The sequence below is a fragment of the Phoenix dactylifera genome, chromosome 7 (genome assembly GCF_051530095.1).
Source record: "Phoenix dactylifera cultivar Ajwa chromosome 7, Ajwa_hap1_PhDact_Kaust_v1.1, whole genome shotgun sequence".
Classification (NCBI taxonomy): Eukaryota; Viridiplantae; Streptophyta; class Magnoliopsida; order Arecales; family Arecaceae; genus Phoenix; species Phoenix dactylifera.
The window spans coordinates 311,692-333,585 of NC_143196.1; the positions used below are offsets into that span (position 1 = coordinate 311,692).

The 21,894-nt window shown below is 38.0% G+C and overlaps 1 protein-coding gene across 4 annotated transcripts; it reads left to right on the forward strand.

The window, feature by feature from the left end:
- The first annotated feature begins 200 nt into the window (after positions 1–200).
- SUVR5 (histone-lysine N-methyltransferase SUVR5) lies at positions 201–21,624 on the forward strand. Of its 4 annotated transcripts, none has more exons than XM_008791986.5 (12): positions 201–705; positions 4,924–5,978; positions 9,617–9,919; positions 10,011–10,121; positions 15,731–15,841; positions 16,881–19,706; positions 19,889–20,050; positions 20,302–20,418; positions 20,488–20,591; positions 20,679–20,816; positions 20,951–21,038; positions 21,120–21,624. In XM_008791986.5, the coding sequence occupies exons 2-12, from the start codon at positions 5,004–5,006 to the stop codon at positions 21,225–21,227; spliced, it is 5,043 nt and encodes a 1,680-aa protein (XP_008790208.4). In that variant the 5' UTR covers positions 201–705; positions 4,924–5,003; the 3' UTR covers positions 21,228–21,624. The 4 variants fall into 4 exon arrangements, with proteins under 4 accessions (XP_008790208.4, XP_088556967.2, XP_088556968.2 ...); XM_088700841.2 differs by having other exon boundaries at positions 4,939–5,978; XM_088700842.2 differs by lacking the exon at positions 20,951–21,038.
- The last annotated feature ends 270 nt before the right edge of the window (positions 21,625–21,894 follow it).

Genomic DNA, 21,894 nt, shown 5'->3' on the forward strand with positions numbered 1-21,894 from the left:
TAGGTCAAAAATTTGTTAACTTAAACTCGACCTACTTATTAAACATGTTAAAAATTTAGATTCAAACTTGATCATTTTATTAAACAGATAATCTAATATAATCTATAATAAATTAAATTAAATTATATTAATTTTATGTGGTTTCTGGCCTTTCCCTCCGGTCGCCCCCCTATTTTTAGTGGATCCACCTATGTTTACCTATTGCCGCATGAAGAAATAAAAAAACGGCAAGCAAATAGAGAGGGGTCTATTTATCATCTACGCAAATCGTGCCTCCGCCTCTCCAGCCCCAGCGGTTCCTGTGGGCCGAGTCCTGGTGCAAATATTAATAGATCCCCTCCCTTGCGGCCTCGCCCCTTGAGTATCGCAAGTTCAATTCCAGTACAAACCCTAGAAGCGAGGCCAGCCCAGTTTTCCTCTCTCTCTCTCTCTCGTTCTCTCTCGGCCCCTTGAGAATAACGAGTTCAATTCTGATACAAACCCTAGAAACCAACGCCAGCCCAGTTGCCTCTCTCCTTCGAGCCTCTCCCTCTCCGCATCTTGGGAAATGGTGTAAACTGAAGCCCCCCCCCCCCCCCCCCCCCCCCCAAATAGGTCGCGCTCCACAAATCTCCCTCCCCGTCATCCACCCATCCTTTCTCTCAAATTGTACCCGATCTTGGCATCCATCCAAAGCTGGAAGCAGGAGATCGGCACTAGAACAAGGTACGCCTCCCTTGTCATTTTCTCCGATTCCATTCGTGTTCCAGAAGTCCTTAGCCTCAAAGTTTTTTTCGGTTTGAAACCCTTTTTAGTACATTATGCCTGGTCTAGCCGTTCCGTTTTTTTTTTGTTTTTTCTTTGCATATGTGCATAAAGATAAAGAGACGGAGGGAGGAAAGGAGGTAAGAAAACCCTTAAACCTGGATTTTATGGTTAGAAAGGGTTTCGATCAGAGTCTTCCATTTCCGCTTTTTCTAATAATACGCTCTGTTTTGCTTCAATTTGAATTTGATCTGGAAATCTGGATTCTGGGAACAAGAATCTGATTCCTAGGGTTTTGATTTTCGGTTTTCGTCTACGTTGATTCAGATCTCTTAGGTTGTTGTCATGCGTTTTTTCTTTTCTTTTCTTTCCTTTCTGGGCGTGTAAACGATCTATCCTCTGTAGCTCTTGGTACGCCAGTGTGCGCTTGGGTGTGCCAGGAGAGAGGTGTTTCTGCCAAGTTCTTTTCTCGACGCGTGTGTGGTTGGCATGTGCCTGGCTGCATGCTGGGGCTCAAGCGATGAATCAGGACCTTGGTGGCCCCCGGTCGCTGGTCCTTCTAATCTCGTGCCCACTCTTTGATCCGAATTTGCTAAGCAGTCGTCACACTGCAGATGGTGCTGCTGCACGGTCGATTAGTGGCTGCTGAAGCTGTAGCTGGACGCTAGATTAGTAAAGAGAAAGTAGGATCCTGTAGACAAAGTGCAGAAAATGGAAAAGAAAGGGTGAAGATGACTTTCATGATGCATAAACTGATGAAATACCGAAATTATGTATTGATCGCAATTGCGTGCTTACCAGTTTCTGCTTACCGGTTTCCTTAAGTGACTTCTGTACTTAAAAGAGGTTTTGCCAAAACCATGGCAAACCTATTCTTCCATTTGTGGAACAGTGGAGTTTGCATTTCAACTTTCTACAGTAGTTATTTCATTAGTAATCGTTGAATTCCAAGATTGACCATTCCAACATAGGGAAACAATCCGATATGTATAATTTTGAAAGGGTATGTATATCCAAGCAGACCACGACTAGGAATTCATGTGGAACAAAAGCATGTTCAATCAAGTTTTCATCCAAAGCTAATTTATGTGGCCAAATTGTATAGTAGCTTATTTATTCTAATTTTTTGTGTTTTTTTTAATTACTTTAAATGCTCAGAAGATCTTTCTCCAGATTAAATTCGATTTTTCAAGTTTTTAGAACATTTAGAAGCACTACGACGCTAGACACGAAACAGGATTTTGATGAAAAGTAATTACTTTGAGGTAGATTTCAGATTTGGCTATTTGAAACACAAGATCTCATAGGTAAACTCTTCTATCATATGCTATATGGCAAATGAATTGGCGCCAGCCATTGCTCGAACATTTTATTTTTAAACCAATGAAAATTTGTTTTTTTCCCAATGGTGAAGTTACTGAAAGAATAAATCTGAAAGTCCTAGGCAATAGGACATATGTTGAAAAGATGGTCCATTTATTATTTGACTTATTTATCTTCACCGTTTTTCCCTAATTTGAATTGCCTTTTTTTGAATTTCTTTTTTTATTTTCAAATGAAACTGCAAAACTAGTCCAAAACCACTGATTTTGCCAAAATTGTTGAAACTGAAACTCACTGACTTAAATGAAAATTGGGGCAAAGTTTTTGAACATTTATATGGGCATAAAATGTTACTCTAGGCACCATAGTGCTTCTACGCAACCTTCCTTCTATCAAATACCTTTGATGAAGAATAGGAGGCACAGACATAGGGAAGGAAAGTATGGAATTAACATGGTTAAATATGGTGATGGTTAAAATTAGTGCTGGTATGGAGGGGACACATTTATGTTGGGAAAGGTGGAAGAGGCGAGGAAGGAGTAAGAAAATAATAAAATATGGTTGCAAGTTGTGATAAAAGATCTGACAAATCTTGAATTCATGGAGAATATAATCTTGAAGTAAGTGACAAGAACGTTTTGTAGAGCTGCCCCAGATATGTGGATTTATTATTTGTATAATATTTAGTTTAGAGTAGTTAAAATTTATCTTTGATCATGGTATGTTGAACCAACCCGTTCAACATGTACTGTATCGGTCCGGGCCTTGACCGGTACGACGAAGCTGTGAAAACTGGTAGAGGGCCTGCAGATGCCGAACTCAGCTAGAGCTGGGGAAGAAGAAGAGAAAGAAAGAGCGAGCGGGGAAGGGAGGGAGAAGGAGAGGCCTCTGCTGCCCGCGGAGGGCCGCAAGGGGCTGGCGGAGGTCGAGGGGGCCGGGGGAGCCCGTGGGGGCGCGGCGGAGGCCGAGGCCATGGTTTTTTAATTTGGAAATTTTTAAGTGAAGTCGGTAAGCGATTTGCCGACTTCACTTAAAAATCCTAAATTTTTTCCACGGCCTCCGCCGCGCCCCTGTGGGCTCCCCCGCTTCCCTCGGCCTCCACGGCCCTCCGTGGGCGGCAGAGGCCTCTCCTCCCTTGCTCGCTCTCTCCTTCTCTTCTTCTTTCTCGGCTTCGGCTGGGCTCACCCGCTTCCGTGGGGAAGAGCTGGCCGGTTTGGTACCGGTTTAAACGGGTCCGAACCGGAACCATACCGGTTCGGTAGGTGACCGGTATGCCTACCAGTACCGGTATGACGTACCCTGTCTTCGATGGATATTTTTTTGATAATTTAATGAAATTACATGTAAACATCGGTATTCATGATTCAATCTTTTATCCTGACTTTTCTTTCAGTTTCGGCACTATTCTTTTTAGTTGGTTAGCTATTGTTGACTGTTTGGTTAACAATGATCATTGCAATCTTTGTTGTTGTAATAGATCCTATCTGATTCCAGTTCTTCTGTGAGTGGCACACATGTCATAAATGTGTCTGTATTGTACATCTTAAAAATATTTTTTTGCATATTTAACAATTAGAAATAATTAGGAACATTAAACCTTTGCCTTAATCACAATATCAAAGTTTTTTTTTTATAATTTTTTTTACTGTGAATCCTTTTTCTTGATCACATTGGAAGATGAAAAACTAAAGATCCTTAAATTTGGAAATGATATTGTTGGTGAATCTATGAAGTGCATCTTTGTTATGAAATAATGTTGGTAGTGATGATGTACCTACCATTTTTAATATATATATATATATATATATCTATATATATATAATTTATTATAACTATTTCTTATTTTTATTTTTATTTTTTGTTTTAATTTTCTGAACTTCTACCAAATATTTTCCATATTTGTTGGATTATTCTTTTAAAGTTTTCATATTTCCCCAGACTCCATTACATCAGCCTAGTAGTGAGACTGGACACTTCTTAGTTCTTTTCCCTGGCCTGTCAAGTCACCCATATGCAAGGTTTGCTGTACCGGTCGGTACCAGTCGGTACCGAGCGTACCGTACCCGTATCGATGGGTACCGGTATCGGTACACCAATGTCGGTACGGTCGGTACCGAGCGTACGGTACCGTACCGACACTCGGTACGCCTATACTAGTGCGGCACCGGTACGGGGTTCGGTACCGGTACGGCGAACCTTGCCCATATGTGACATCAAACTTGCTCCTTGATAAAACTGAAGCCCAAACAGTTTACTCTCTCATGTTGTCTTCGTGAAATCTATAAACTGTGAAATATTCACGATCAATTTGTGAACCAGTGAATAAGTGGCAGAACTGTTTGGCTGACCTCTAAACTGTGAACAATTTGTGAATTTCTGAAAAAATTGGTGATTGTTGTTACTGTGCGTGGGCCATGTATAGTTGTTGTGGTATATATGCATGATGTATAGATGTTCTGGTATAAATTCATGATGTATAGTTGTTGGGGTATAAATGCACGATTTGTGCATATGCATATTCGATTGCTTATACAGCTAATAAAATACTCACCATGTTGTCATATCTAGATTTGGGAAATTTACTCTGTTGGGCACCTATATCTTTGCTACCATGTGGTTCTGTATCTGTGTATGTCTACCAAGTCATAAGCTCAGATACAATTGTAGTCATATGACTAGCTATCCAATGTGTCCCTTCCTGATTAAAGTAATGATGCTTTTATCATAATTCCTTGTGAAAAGCAATCTGTATTATTTTAAATAGAACAGGAATATCTATTTTGAATATGATTATTAGTTTCATTTTACATCAAAAATATTCTATATTGATATAATCTGACAGAAATTGATTGTCAGATTTGCCTGAAACAGGGTTAGAAGTTGATGTATTAGAGAACTTGCATGTTATATGGAATTCAGGGTAATAGGAGGAAGTCATGTCAGTACTCTCTCTTTCTGAAGTTCAGTATGTTGGCGAACGAAGTGCAGTAACAAAACCAACAGAAGACATACTTGAGGAATCCACATTGCTGCAAGTAGATGGTCTAAGAAAAAAGGCACGGGAGAAACCATCACTTGCTATTTGTGACAGGAAACAGATCCTATTAGAGGCTGATGATGCTCAACGAGGGCCTGCTGATGGTCAGTTAGACAGCAGGAAAGATGGTACATTTAAAGAGCTTCACTATTCTCCTCAAGGGCATAATGATGAAGTATTAGACAGCATCCATGCTACTGAGAAGCCATTGCCAAATATAGACATGTTTCAACAGTGGCAAGTACATGAACAACTAAGCAGCAAACATGATGGAAATGCTAACATCCCAGATAGTGACGAACATGAAGGAAATGCTTGCTTCCTGCATACCGATTCTCAGCTGGCTGAATGCAAAATGTTAAATGGTATGGTAGCGGAAGAAACTTCTCTTCTTAGAGAGAGAAAAATTAATGAGGATGACATACATTTCAGAATAGAATCACATTCCTATTTTGATCAACAGTGTAATGAAACAGGCAGCTGCTTTGAGCAGGAGCAAGGAATACAATTAATTGATAGTAATTTTAAGTCAAATGATTACATGGTACCTGAAAAAGACAGCCAGGGAGATGAAATATGTGAATTTAAAGAAAGAGAAGATACACCATGCAGTGCTGAATCCGTTCAGACTGATACTTCAGATTCGTGTGGAGAGGAGGAAGACCAGTCTTGTCTCCCTCACAAGCTGTCTGATTTTGAACCTGATTTGCCCGAGCGGGGGCCAAAGAATAATTCGTTCTTGTTTGGTAATGCCTCACACTCATCTGTGCAAAATATGAACAACAATGTGCAAAACAGCAATCAAGAAGGAGAATCAGGTCTTCTAGGGAGTGAATATATTGAACAAGATCAACCTGTGGCACTCTGGGTGAAGGTATGTCTCATGTCAAAATCTTCTATTCAGAAAGTTACTTGTGTATGTGAAGTAGGTGAATGTATATTCAATGTCTCAAGCTAGTTGGTGTGTAATCATATGTTTTTTTTTTTATGTTGGAGATGTTAATTGCATTTGCTGTTATCAATTTATGGATGAACAACTGATTAGGAATGTTCATGGAATCATGGTAAATATGATGCTAGAACAATTTCTTAGCTAATGTGTTTCACTAAGCTAAATCAATAAATCATGATTGTCTATAGTCTTTTTTTCTTTGATTACTCTGAATTTCCTAAAAACACATGCAAATTGTTAAAAGCCACTTTTAAGCCACATATAAATCTATTTTGCCTAATGAAATTGCAAGATCGTAAAATTTATGAGGAGCTTCTGAAGCAACACTCGTAATGCCATACAGAAGGCAAGGAGTGAGCCTCAAATTATAAGGCAAACCTGTTACCGTTTTCTTTTTTTGTATGATTACATTGGCATTATTCACATGTTTACAAAATTAACTTCATGATTAATTTCACTATGTTTCAATTCCTGTGTAAAGCTTGATTTGTAAAGTTGGTGCAACAAATATCCTCCCATGGTATTTGAGTCCACAGGCATCACGCATGTGCATGCACACACGTAATATACAAGGACACATTTCTTTCTGTCTGTTGTCTGTAGAATCATTGCAATCAATAGGTATGGTATGTTTGGCTTAGGCCCCATTTTGTATTGCTTTTGGAGGGCCAAAAAGCATTTCTTGGATGCTAAAAGCTCTTTTGGGTGATTTTAAGGTGTTCGGTAAAAATTTTGAAACAACTTTTTGACTTGTCCAAAAGCTTATTAAATGTCTACTTGGGGAAAGCTTTAATTTGGAGCTTTTTGGCAAAAGCTACTTGAGATGTGTTAGGAAGCTGTTATTTCTCTTGAGAGACTCAAATTCGAGTCCTAGCAATGGAATTTTCAAACATTAATTTAAAATACTTTTTATTGCTATAATTATTTAAGTTGGTGTTTTATGAGATTTGAATTTATCTATTATATTATTAAGATTAAAATATAAAAAATAATTTACAAAGTAACATCTATAATAACAATTTTGATAGTACAACCTAATAATATAATATGGAATAATAATACTATAATATATTGTATTTGTTATGTTATATTATAATAATAGTATATTATTATCATTATTATTCTAATATAATCGCACTATAATAGTGTAATATTATTATATTATAATAATATTACATAATAACATTTTTATTAAAATAATATCATCTTAATATATAATAATATTATTATTATAATATGATGTAAATTATTATTTATGATATTATCTAGTTTAAAATATTAAAATAAGTAATTTATAAATTAAGAATACTTTATAATAGTTTTTTTTGACAGCATGGACGGTTATATAATTGAAAGTGCTATGCAATATTCCTCATTGTTATTTTCTGACACTCCAAGTACTTAGTTTGGTTATTAAACAGATATTAACATTCCACATAATTTTAAATATATAGTTACCAATCACTTTTTATTAAAAGCTCTATTGCCCCAAGCTCTACCAATAAAAGCTCTACTACCCAAAGCAATGCCAAACGGGACTTTAGGTAATTAGCTCACTGGGGCCGCATTATGTGAATCTGATTTAGTGCATATGTCTGGCTTCGTTTTGTCTCTTCCTTGAGCTTCAAGGCATTTAGAATATTTTGTTTTAAGGTGCAAGGCACGGCATGTCTTGAATGAATTTTGTTATAAACATAGTTATTCAATAACTTAAAACGACATCAAATTTTATTTTAGAATTAATGATAATTTTGTGGGTTTAAGGAACTTGGCAATAGGATGGTCACCTGTTAAGGGTTTACTATATTTCTCTGCAAGTAACAGACATCTCATCTGAAACTTCCTTTATTTTTGGTCAACCAAACTAGGCTGAGGAATTCTATGCAGGGTTTCCCTAAATAAGAATTGTGTTTTTTTCTTTGGATTAATTGGGCTTGTGGTTTTATACAAATTTTATCAAGTTTTATTCAGAATATTTAGAAGGAACCCACGTTCCTCGGGCTTTTATTTCAATTTGAAGGTAACCTTATTTTATTTTCTTGAGAGTTGTTGAAAGAAACATAGATCTTAACAATAATATATTCGGGATTTATATGATGGGATTATCTGTATATGAATGGTCTTCAGGTATAGGCAATATTGTACTCAGTTTGCTATTAATGTGATGATTTATGTTAAATGTGACATCATGTATCTCTTATCAACATGATATATTGATATATGATCCCCATGTTTTTTTTCTCCAAATTGGTTGGTAAAATGGTAGAAAACAATATTACAAAACTGACCCCCTTTTGGTTGAGAGGCACATAATTGATACAATTTTCTTTTTGAATGCATTGTGCAATGTCTTATTGCCATGGGTTTTCTTTTCCTAAACCTATTACTCTATTAACGACTGTTTGTGTTATTAGTCAAGGTTTCAGATACTGGTACTGGAACTTGTACTGGTATTTTGCCGTAACAAAACAATACTGAGTTACGATTTATGATGCATGGCTGCATCTCGTACCAATAGACTGTGTCCAGGTGCTAGCAACCCACCAGAATGGTTTTGTATCGTTCGTACTATCCCGTTTTGATGGTATTTGAAACCTTGCTTCCAGTTTTGACCAATATTGCTTGTGGCCACTAGAAATTTAAAATTATCCCTGAACTATGTCACCCATTAGGTTGGTCTGATTGAACTTAGAATATAAATCCTTGGACCTTGAATGGTACACTTTGTTACCAGGATTTTCAAATCTGTAGTATGGTACCATCAGCCATGCATACTTTCTTGACATGCGTACTAACCAGCACTGCTGGATTCTGTGGATACACCCTTGGCATGGCCAATTATGGCATCCATTTTTTTCTTTATCCCTTTCTGTTTTTGGAGTTCCAAACATCATATGGAATGAAATAAAGGCGTTTTAAAGCCATAGGGATTCAATTTTGGTTATTCTTCTTTTGTGATTGTTTCTTTCTCATGTTGGATGGTTTATTCCATATAACAAACTTTCCTTTGAGTTTTAAAGGATTAGTTGTCACAAAGTTTGGGCTTGATCTTCCCCAATCTGAAGTAGAAATGTAGTATGGGTGATTGAGGTCCAATTCACATATATTAGGGCATATTGAGGCCGGCCCCACGTACAGTTCATGGCCAATATACTATGTACCGGCTGGTATATCGCTGGTATGCCTGGTTTTCAGAACTTGTTCATCACTTACAGTTACTTTGTGATGTGAACAGGAGAGAGCTTAACCATCATTGCAAATAGACCATCATGTTACTTTGTAGTGATCTTCTCTTGGAAAATGCCTATTCTCATATAGGGATAATGTGACTTATTATTGCGTAAGGAAAGAATGTTTTTTTTCCCCCCAAGAAGCTATTTAGTCATTTCTTAAAATAATGATTTTAAGTTTAAGCCTTGCAATCTTCATGACCGGGGTTTTGAATGTCTTTTCCTTTAGTGCATATTCTGATTAATCTTTGTTATCTATGGTGATAATTGCAACTTCTCTTCACATTATACCTCCATCTGACTCTTTTTGTTTTCCCCCCTTGAGAGTAGTGGAGAGGGAAGTGGCAAACTGGAATTCGATGTCCTAGGGCAGATTGCCCATTGTCAACTTTAAAAGCGAAGCCTACACATGAGAGAAAGAGATATATTGCAGTTTTTTTCCCTCGTACAAGGACATATTCTTGGGCAGATATGCTACTAGTTTGTTCAATTGGGGAATCACCAGAACCACTTGTTAATGGTAACCATCGTAGATGGAGAAAATTGGTTAAAGACTTAACTCTTCCACGTCGATATATTATGCAAAAGCTTGCTTTTGCGATGCTAAACATCAGTGACCAGCTACATACAGAGGTTTGGTTCTATTGTCTTTAAACATCTCATCATCTTTGATATCTCCTTTTGGCATTTCTTTGTTATGAGGAGTTTGCTTGAATTTTTATAGGCTGTAATTGAGGATGCTCGCAGGGCCACAACCTGGAAGGAATTTGCTATGGAAGCTTCTCGCTGTAGAGATTATCTTGATCTTGGAAAGATGCTGCTAAAGCTTCAAAATGTAAACCCATAACCATGACGTTTTTTAGAAAAATAATAATGCCATCACTCATTTTCCCTTTTTTGGGTGAAATTTAAAGTTTATCATCTTTGTGTACTTGATCTAGGCTTATATCATATAGTTTGTTCCTAGTGCTGTTGTCTGAAGAGTGGAAATTCTTTGTTTCGTCGTAATGTTAAATTTGTTCTTCTATGTGTCAGTGTCAGTTATCAGGTATTTCTTACAAGAAATTCATGGTAAATGTGCACGTCAGAAGATAATTTTCCTATGTTCCCATTCATTTTAAATTTCCATTCTTTTCCAGATTCATGCATAATACATAAACTCAAAAATTCTCATATTGCATGAGACACTAGGTTTTTTATATATTATTTTTTGTATGTATCTTGCATGTAAGTGATGTCATATAGTGGTATCGGTGTCATTATTTATGTACCTTTTATGGACCAAGTAATAATAACATTGTTTTCTTCTGCTGGATGATCCATATTCGGTGCATAATGAAGCTGAATTCTTGATGCAGATATTGATGTTAATTTGCTGGCTGAACCATGATACTCTTGCCATCCTCAAAACCTGGTGCTAGTAGGGTCAAGGTAGCTGGTTAGGGTCACAATTGAACTATAGTTATATGAGGATCAAAGCATATTCATTGTTTTGGAATGAGAATGCTTAGTTATATCTATCGAACATAAAATGGGAAGTCGTCGATGACAGAAAATTGGATTTTAGATGATCTAGATTATAACAGTAAAGGGTTTAGAGAATCTAGTAATTTAAAATGAATAGATGAGAGGATTATTATTAAAATGCGGCTACACCTGACTGTTTACGGCGTAATAATCATCTAAGAGACAATTGACTGAAAAGTATGTTTTTTGGTAGTGTTTGCCACTGTTATTTGCCAGGAGTTAGCATGTTTGGCCGAATCATCAAGGATTATAATCACATCACGGAAGAACAGTATACCTAGGTGCTTAGCAAGCATAGAAGAATCTGGCCTTGACTTTCTTAGATGTTCATCTTAGGCATCAAGTGTGATTTATGTGGCAACTCAGGCAACTGCCTGAACATCTAGGTGCTGCCAAGTGGTAAGGGCTCTTTTGCCTGTTTTATGACTTCAATATAGTACAATAATGTAATTTGATTGGTACAAGTAATCAGCTATTTACCTTATAGAAGTTATATAAATTCTTTGATTATCTTTGTAGTTAATTATGGATCTATAGTAATTAGATGTGATTTATAGTTTAAAAAATTACATCATGCATGTTCCGGAATATTTAGTATTTGTTGAAGTATTTTTTATATGGAGTATATGGATGTGGAACTTAGGCATAATTGCAATAATAGACCTAGTTTGGCCTAAAGTTGAAAGTTTGCAAAATATTACTATAGGGAAACACCAAAATATTACTCGGGCCACTGTGGAAGACAATCTCAGTGGTTTGACTACCTTAAGAAAAATTATGTGCTTAAATCAATTCCTTAGGAGTCAAAATATGGTGTATCGTGGTTTAAGGCCCATGTATCCGCCATCATGAATGGAGAATGCTTCCTATGATGACAGACTTCTTCCAAGCGACCACCCAAGAATTGTACTTCTCTCTAACATTTGTCATATGAGTAAAAGGGACAGGGACTAATGCAAGTTTTACTTTTTTTAATTGCTTTTAGTCTTAATTACGTCCTATATGATTGCTAGGATTTTATTTTATTTTTATTTTTTTTTGAGCAACTAATGTCGCACGGCGTAGACTGGAGTGTAAAACTAGTGAATCATCCTATCCATCCCCCAAGATGGCCTTACTACAACTTGACCTATCTTAGTTTTGTAGAAAGGCAAGGTTGCGACGTTTTGATTTGTTTCTTCTATCTGCCATTTCAAATGACCATGCACTGGAAAAGAGATGGATGTACTTCTTGGAGCTGCAAGCAATCCAATTCATGCATTCTAACTATGAACTTGAGCTTATTGCCTTGACTTAATGGGTGCTTGTTGGTTTTCTGTTCCACATTTTTTTTTGATTTTTTTATTGGATGGCATTTATTTGTCACGGTGGGAAAAGAAATTTGAAAGCTTTTTCAAGTGACATCTTTGAAATTTCAGGGTAAAAAGATTTAATGTTTTTTAATTGATAGCAATTGTTTGAGAGGTTCATTAGGAACAATTTATTATATTTTTCAGAACTTTGTAGCTTCAAGGAAGAGATTTTCAAGAGTGACATGTTTAGAATTTCAGGGTAAAAGATTTTGTTTTTTTTTTAAAAAATATCAATACCAATTTTTGAAGAGGTTCGTTAAGCATGGTGGGAAGGAAATTTTAAAGTTTTTTTTTAAAAATTGCATGTTTAGAATTTCAGGGTAAAAGGATTGATAATCTTTGATCAATTGTTGAAATGGTTCATTAAGGAGATTCGTAGATATTTTCTTGTGGATATTTGTAGCTTCAAGGAAACCTAGATGCTAAGTTTAGTTGTAGGAACCATTAAAAGTTAACTTCCTATGTCTCTTTGAGAACAAATATTGCTGAAATTGAAATTTATGCGACCACCTATCAGAATATTGATGTTCTATTATGGTTACACCCCCTCAAACACCTAGGCCCATCCTAGTTTCATGGAGTAACTAGACAGCCCATCCTAGTTTCACCAAGTAACTAGACATTGATGAGGTGATATGTTGCGCATTTTCCTATTCGAGTATATAAAATATCAAACAAAGTGGAGGTTATGCTTTAAAGGCTGAGATCTCATCTTTCTGGATCAATTTTCATTGTTGACACCTTGAAGGTGGTTACTAAAAATTATTATTTGGTTTTTAAGAGGCAATGCACCGTGGGGACTCCGATTGTATGTTGTTTTTATTGCTATTTTAAAAATAAATGCCTATGTCTCTCAATAAGGAGAAGTTTGAAATGCTGTTTTCTTTTTGTAGATTCTTCATCTGTGCCATATTTTTTTGTACAATAAAATGATGAATGCAGGGTTTAGAATACTAGTATAGATACTTGTATTGGTACCTTATTGGTATGGTATGAAATGGTATGGTACGATATTGGTAAGTGATATGTCTCTTGTTGTCGGGGCAGCAAAATAGAGGTAAGGATGCAAATGTGCTAAGCCGTGCTGAGTACTAAGTTGCTTAGGATTGGCTTGGTCAAGCTAGTCAGTGTTCAAACTTGGGGTCGAGCTCTAGTTTAGCTCAAGAACAAGTGTTCAAGCTTGGCTTGTCATCGATAAAAGAGGCTCACTCTCAGCTTGTAATCAGCTCATTTAACCAATTGAATCGAGTTCGAGCTCAAAACCAAGTTCAAATTAGAGCTTGACTGAAACAAATTTCCCAAGCTAGAAAACCTAGATCTACACCTCGCCTCTCCCCGCCAAAAAAAATATCTAGAGCAGATGGAAATGGGATTGGTACCTTTTTGAGGAGAGTATGCTGAAATATAATCTTAGCATGGTTTGCGGTACTGTGTAAAGAAAGGTATCACATGAAGCTGCTAGACTTGAGGCTCTCACTGTGAAACAGGGGGGTAAGGGGATAATCTTTGGTGGTCAGATGAGCACGATCCCTTGGAATGCTGTTGGACTTGAGGCTGTCATGATGAGGCAATGGGGTAAGGGAAAGTCCCCAGTGGTGAGTTGAGCGCGATCCCTTGGAATGCCACTGGACTTGAGGCTCTCATGGCAAAAGGAGAAAAAAAAGCTGATCTCTATAGCTGAGAAGAGCACAAATCTAACAAAGAGAGGTAAGGATAGAGGGGATCATTTTCCAATGATGGAGTGAGTTGGTGAGGGTGATGCGAGAGTGAAGGGGGAAGGATTTACAAACTTGGGAACTGTGTCAGGGGAAGAGGTTGAGTTGAAATACATATTTATAAATACATGTTCATGAGCCTGATTAGCTGAGCGCCCACCTACTTGAGCTTGGCCCACTAAAGAAACGAGCCTAATATCATGTTTGGGCTCGGCTTTTTTGATTTTTGAGCAAGCCCAAACAAGCATTTTAGCGAACCAAGCTCAAGTTCATGGATGGGTCGCTCCATTCGCAGGCCTTGATAGAGGTGAATTACTGTGTTGGTAGGATACTGGTATGGGAGGCCTGCTGGTATTGGTACCTTACCATTATGATCTAGTATGGCTTGTACAGATTTGTATGAAGTGGTACTTAAATCATTAGATGGATGTTTCAGACTTCCATTATTATTTTTAGTTAAATTGCAAAATGATTAGCTTGGGGTAGTCTAGAGAAATCTTGACTTGTCCCATAAGCCTTCCTATGTATGCAGTGATAAAAATATAAAATGATTTCTTGATAGCAGCAATGTGACATGGGGAGGGTGGTTCTACGCTAGTGTAAGCCTGGAGGTTGTCATCAGTGGAAGAATAGTCTGTGGTGTTGCTATCAGAGGAAGCGTGAGTTGGCTGCTTTCCAGCATATATTATGTTGTGTCTAAGTTGTTGACACTTAAACAACTGACATTTTGCACGAAGTTATTTTTACAGGCTACAAAATAGTGGTACGTGCTTAAGCAAGATTTGTTTACAACCCTCTTTAATGGTACACAATCACAAAGGACATCAATGGATGCACATGTTTCAGGTATAGGCGTATAGGTGGATGAAAACATGGTTATCTCTTTGATCTTCAGTTTTTCTTATCTCCATGTGTTTCAATACTCCATTAGGTGGCTATGGGAAGTTTGAGGAGTAGGAGTTACAGAAATGCCAAAGAAGACTGGTAGTAAATCACCAATGCATGATGGTGTAATTGCAAATGCTTGGTATCTCTCATATGGTAGAATAGCAAAGTATCGAAAATTGCAACTTCGTTGATATGGCCAAATTGATTTAAATTGATTATTGTGCTAAGGGAGCAATAATTCTTGCCTCGAGGGATCAATGCAACTTGTGTGAGCCCTCAAGCTTCCAGAATTCTGCAGCATTGTGTTTACAGCTCAAAAGAATTCCAGAAGGAAAATAATGACCCCAAACTGTGACATTTTGTTGATGCCAACAATGTAGTACCTGTACGTATGTTGGTGCCAGCAATAATATGGCCCTAATTATATGTTTTAATTGCAATATTTCTTGCTTCTGCTTTGCTGAAGTTTATTATCACCAGATTGCTAGTTTGCATGTGTTTATCTGTTCGACATGATGGCTATCTTTCTGGGTAAATCACTTTTGACTTAAAGTGAATATGCATTTGTGCAAATGCCAGGATAGCGTTCAAATTTTTGTGATTGATAAGGACCAGAGTAAGGGGCTGGATTGGAGTTCCCTTTGTCTTAGTTACCAATCTTAAAAAGTTTCATTTGGGTTTGCCTATTAAAATACTAATGCTGCTATTTCACAATTTGTTACCAGCAATATTGAACTGGAAAGGTTTTTGATTAATTCTCTTTCATTTGCATTTTCCTTTGTAACTTTTATTGCTACCGTCTTCTTTGAGCAGTTCTAATTTCATATATCTGGTTGGCCATTTGTTTCATTTTCAATTCTAAGTTGTGAGATAATGGACTATTGACCATCCAATTAAACAAAAATTAATCTTTGGGGGTTAGATTGTATCCTTTGAGGTGTTGACAGTTGTTTTACTCGCAGATGATACTTCCTAGCTACATAAGTCAAGATTGGCTGGGAAATTCTGTTGACTTATGGATGGAGAGGTGTCAGAGTGCACAGGCTGCTGAGTCCATTGAGATACTTACAAAGGTACTGAGTTTTATTTTACTTCGTCATGATTTTTATTTGAAAAGACCTAGAATAACTTATAATTTATTCCTGTAATCGGAAAACTACCATCAATCTTTGCTGAATTCTTTGGTATCTCATCCTGTCTAGCTCAAGACTTATGACTAATAATATCAGAAAATGTTGATGCGGAATGGATTGATTTTACTGAGCAGCGATGGCCTTCTATCTTGAGGTTGTCTAATTTCTGCTCATATTATTCTTGATGCTCCTATCTGATTTGTGAAGAAGCTTCAATCTATAAGTCAAATAAATCTCAACAATTACTCCAAATCAACTTTAGCTTTGACCGAATTTCCTTGAAAAGAGAATCATGTGCTCATAGGAGCTTTTTAAAATGTTTTAGTATTTACTCCACTGGTTGTTTTTAGCGGCTAGCAGTTAGTGAGATCTATCGTGACAGCTAGACCATGCAAGCTCGTGTATTCAGGGAACAGTTTGTCAAGGTTCCTCTAGACAGTCCATGTGAAGAAGGAAAAGAAGAATTTTGATATAGAAAGCTACTTTAGTTTGGTTCATTTACTGAACAAAATTTTATTGTTTTGGTTTGTTTACCAGATTTAGGATATGTTGTTTGGTTGTATGAGAAACATAGATTTATGCATTTGATGCGATTTCTACCTGTGTCTACTGTTGCATGTGGAGTATCAGATGGCTGGAATACTATCACATGTGCACATGCAAAGGCTTAACGGGTGATTTAACTGGAAGTCTTGAGGTTGCTATGCCTGGTAAACATTGGAATCAATGATCTAACTGCAACAACATGTAATTTCTCATGTTAAAGTCTTCAAACTCAATCATTTAACTTTGTGGTTTGTTGGGATTTTTTTCTCGTTCATTTTAAGATTGTAAGATTCGTTTCATTTTTTTCTCTGGCTTGCCCTTCTGATAAATTTTTTACATTAGCTTCCATTATAATAAGTATGTTGATTTTTTTAGTGCATTCTGTAGGTTTCCAACTTCTCCTGACTGATGCATCTTTTCTTTCTTGAACTAGGAATTAGTGGATTCTGTATGTTGGACCCAGGTTGACGAGCTCTGGAGTGCTCCTGTGCAGCCGGAGTTAGGTCCTGAGTGGAGAACTTGGAAACAGGAGGCAATGAAATGGTTTTTTTCTTCACATCCAACTGCTATTGGTGGAGATCTAGAGCAGCAGAGGACCTGTGATATCTCTGCGGGTATGGAACCTCAGATTAGTAGGAAGCGTCCAAAGCTTGAAATTCGCAGAGCAGAACCTTCTGTTTCACAAATGAAAGATTCTGCATGTGCATTATTCTCCCAGATCAACACGATAGTTACTGATTCTGGACATCTGGATTGCCAGAATATTGTAGAATCTACTCTGACACAGGAGCATTCTTGTAAAGTGGATGCGCAGACTGGAGTGGCTGTAGCGATAGTGCCTGGCATTGCAGCAGATAGATGTGACAAGATTAAAGTTGAAGGTAATGGTGTAAAATCTGTTCAGGGTTCTCAAGTGTGTATGTCTACAGATGGAGAATGTGGCAACGAAACCAAAATAGATTCCCGTATTGAATCAGATTCTGTGAAGAGATATCGCCAATGTGCTTTTTTCGTAGAAGCAAAGGGAAGAAGGTGTGGAAGGTGGGCAAATGATTGTGCTATGTACTGTTGTGTGCATTTGAATGCTCATTCTGGAGAAAAGCCATCTCAAAAGGTACAAAGACCTCCTGTTGGATCCCCCATGTGTGAGGGTACTACTACTCATGGTAGGAAATGTAAGCATCGAGCTCGGATTGGTTCTGTATTCTGCAAGAAGCATCATCCTCAGAGCAGCCATGATTCAGCGATCACCGAGAGTCTTGCTAATCCCTCTGAGAACATGCTCAAGAACACCATTGATGGTAAAGAATATGGGTCAGCAGAAGTACAGATTCCTGTGCAAGAAAACTTGATTCCGATTGTAGTGGGAGAAACCTTGGACGAAAGAAATTGCTTAATGAAGAAATCCGAGCTCTACAATGCACTACCTGTTCCTGTTAAAAGCAGTAGCCCAGATTTACCACGCTGCATTGGATATTACCGTCAGAACAATGGTGACCAATGCCTAGAGTATGCTAAGCGACACACTTTATACTGTGAAAAGCACCTGCCAAAATTTCTCAAACGTGCACGGAATGGTAAAAGTCGATTGATTTCAAAAGATGTATTTATCAACCTACTGAAAAATTGCTCTTCAAGGAAACAAAAATTATATCTGCATCAAGCATGTGAGCTTCTATATGGGTTTATGAAAAGTAGTCTGTCCCGCCAAAAGCCAGTTTCAAGAGGTGACACCATGGGTTGGATATTATCTGAAGCCTCCAAAGATACAGTCATTGGAGAATTCTTGTTGAAGCTGGTTACAAGTGAAAGGGAGAAACTTATGAGGATTTGGGGCTTCAGTGCAGATAGGGGTAAGCAGATATTATCTTTGGAAACCAAAGTAGCATCAACACCTTTGTTGCATGACAAGGCAAATTGCCCTGAGATGACTATGAAGTGCAAAATCTGTGCTGAGGAGTTTTCTGATGACCAAAAGCTTGGGTTACATTGGACAGAAGTCCACAAAAAAGAAGCTCGTTGGCTGTTCAGAGGATTTGCTTGTGCAGTCTGCATGAACTCATTTACCAACAGAAAAGTTCTTGAGACACATGTAAAAGACAGGCATGGCATACAATTCCTCGAACATTCAATACTCTTCCGGTGCATGTCTTGCAGTAGTCACTTTGTGAATCCAGAGCAACTATGGCAGCATGTTCTGTCGTTCCATGCAATGGATTTTAGGCTACCAGACCTTACTCGACAGCCCCTGGATCATGCTGCTCAACCGAAAATGGAAATGAGATATAAACTTTGTAATAGCAATGATATCTCAGAGAAGGATGGTGGTTCTCAAAGGTTCCTATGCAGGTTCTGTGGATTGAGATTTGATCTTCTACCAGATCTAGGTCGCCACCATCAAGTTGCTCATATGAACCCTAATTCCATGAGCCACTTCCCACCAAGGAGAGGGAACCATCATCTTCGAAGTAGACATTGCTATCCTAGATTCAAAAAAAGTTTTGGAACCTCATTTAGACTGAAGAATCAGACAAGTTTCCACATGCAAAAGCATTTAAACTCTTCTAACTCGATTTTATCTTCGAGGCCAAAGCTGCAAACTCAGGCATCAGAAACAGCTGGTCTGGGGAAGCTATTGGAGTGCCACTGCTCGGATGTTGCACAGAACTTGTTTTCTAGGATCCAAAAAACAAAACCTCGGCCAAGTAACCTTGAGATTCTTTCTGTTGCTCGTTCCGCTTGCTGCAGGATAAGCCTTCATGCTGCACTGGAAGTGAAGTATGGAATACTGCCTGAAAATCTTTATTTGAAAGCAGCAAAACTTTGCAGTGAGCTGAATATCCAAGTAGATTGGCACCTAGAAGGGTATATCTGCCCGAAAGGATGTAAGCCTCTCACAAACCGACATTCTTTAGCTCCTTTGAAGCCTCTCTTAGATGGGTTTGAGGAACCTCCTACCCTTGCAATTGTTCCTGTAAATGATGCAAAGTGGGAGATGGATGAATGCCACTATATACTCAACTCAGAGCATTTTAACTGGAAACCTAAGCAAAAGGCCATAATTTTGTGTGAAGATGTGAGCTTTGGCAGGGAACCAGTTCCAATTGCTTGTGTGATAGATGAGGAATTTAAAGATTCTTTCCATGTCAGTTCCAATGAAGTGCTCTGTAGTCAAGAGCTTGGCATTTCTATGCCTTGGCAGGGTTTTACTTATGTCACTGAGCGGTTGATAGAGCCATCTCTTGGTCTTGATACAAAGGTGATTCTCTTCTCTGATATGTACCTGGTTTTGTTGTCTGACTGAATTTGTTCATCTGTCGAAGGGTAGAATTTGTGACCTCCTATACAGAAGCCATCATCCTTGTTTTCTTTAAGCATTAGGTCTGTTTTGCAAAGTTGCTTTTACAAACAGATGACCTTCTTCCAAGTACTTTTGTGCAGAATTCACAGTTGGGATGCGCCTGTCCACATTCAAAGTGTTATCCTGAAAGCTGTGATCATGTGTATCTCTTTGATAATGATTATGAAAATGCTGAAGATATTCATGGTAAATCAATGCATGGTAGATTTGCATATGACGAAAGAGGCCGAATTGTCTTGGAGGTAATTGTGAATTGTCTGAGTTTATGTTTTTGGGACTTGCACTGTTGTAATTACATGGGTTCTGCCTCTGCCACTTAAGACTACTATAAAGCAGGAAATAAGATTACCTGGCTTCATGGCTGCCTGTTGTAGTGGTTTTATTACATATATCAATATTACATATTTATATGTGGCACATAATTGCCTGCTTCAGTTGAATTAGTTGTTCTCTTATTCACTTGGCTTTGTGCTAATCTAAATGAGGTACGCAGGAAGGTCACCTGGTATATGAGTGCAATTCCATGTGCAAATGTGATGCAACATGTCAAAACAGAGTGTTGCAGAGAGGAGTTCAAGTCAAGCTGGAAATCTTCAGAACAGGAAACAAGGTGAATATCTTGGTATCCTAAATAGTAGTCAGAACTTAAAACCTTAATATATCACATCATTCGTTACAGGGTTGGGCAGTTAGAGCTGGAGAAGCCATTTCACGTGGCACTTTTGTGTGCGAGTACATTGGAGAGGTTTTGAATGATGAGGAGGCAAACAGAAGAGGGGAAAGGTTCTATTCTTCCATTGCATTTGTTCCTGTTCTTAAATCTGTCTTATTATTTGTTAGGAAGCTTTTTAAGTTCTCCAAAATTTTCAGGTATGACCAAGATGGATGCAGCTACTTATACGATATTGATGCTCACATTGATGGTGCCAGAGGTTTGAGTGAAGGGACTGTACCATATGTGATCGATGCCACAAAATATGGGAATGTTTCCCGGTTTATTAATCACAGGTAATAACATTGCGCTTTTAGTTATAAAAGCCTTAGAAGCAGTAGTACTGTCTTTCATATTTAGTGCTTCAGCTACTTATGCTTCATTGACATTGCCTTGAATGCATCTGGCATGATGTTCAAATTGGTGGTAGCTGTTCACCCAACCTTGTGAATTATCTGGTTTTGGTGGAGAGCATGGATTGTCAGCTTGCTCATATTGGTCTCTATGCAAGTCGGGATGTATGAACTTCGCTGATGCTCTCTCCGTTTCTTACTATGTTGAAAACCCTTGTAGCTTATTGAGGTCTCTTTTGTTCTTAGATTGCTGTAGGGGACGAACTGGCCTATGACTACCGCTACAAGTTATTACCTGGAGAGGGACGGCCATGCTATTGTGGAGCTCCAAGCTGTCGAGGTCGCCTATACTGAATTCTCCATAAGTATGCAGTCCTAGAATTTATTGGTCCATTATTCGGGCCTTCTAGGTATTTGCTCCCTCAGCATTGGAGAATTCCTGATTCTTTGGAAATTTTAAATTTAGTTAGATGAAGAGGGCATCTCTCTCTTGGTTGGGCTGGTCAGGAATCACGGATGGTCAGCTGGTATTTATTTGCATAGATTAAATGCTATGATATCATTAAATTCAAAAGAATGTATTTCTTTCACCATATTAGTCGATTATTTCCTGCCAGCCTACAGACGTGTAAAAGGAAGTAGGCTGTCTGTAGCTAGGCTAATTTCTCTTGACCTGTAATATTACGTTCTCCCATCAAATTTCTGATGTACAACTATCTTTTAAGAAATGTTAATGGAATTGTTCTCTTCATTCGGACTAGAGATCAGAACTGGATTTTCTGAGCTCGGTTGGACGCAAACGTTACATTCTAATGGAAGAAAGTTGCGGAACGAAGGGTTGCTGGGTGGTTGTTTCAAATTTTTGTACTGCTGTAGCTAGCTGAATGCCCATTGGTGAGCTGAGGCATCTCTCATGAGAACGGACAGTCTGACGGTGTAACATACCCGACAATGCTGGTTGACATACCCCCCCCCCCCCCCCCCACTTCCCCTCGCCTTCTGTTTGTATCCCTGGATTTCG

Excerpts from the sequence above, each read along its gene's own strand:
- SUVR5 (XM_008791986.5), top strand. The coding sequence starts at position 5,004 with ATGTCAGTACTCTCTCTTTCTGAAGTTCAGTATGTTGGCGAACGAAGT. Across the intron at positions 9,920-10,010 it reads GTGACCAGCTACATACAGAG|GCTGTAATTGAGGATGCTCG; the intron begins GTTTGGTTCTAT and ends GAATTTTTATAG. Across the intron at positions 10,122-15,730 it reads TGCTGCTAAAGCTTCAAAAT|ATGATACTTCCTAGCTACAT; the intron begins GTAAACCCATAA and ends TTTTACTCGCAG.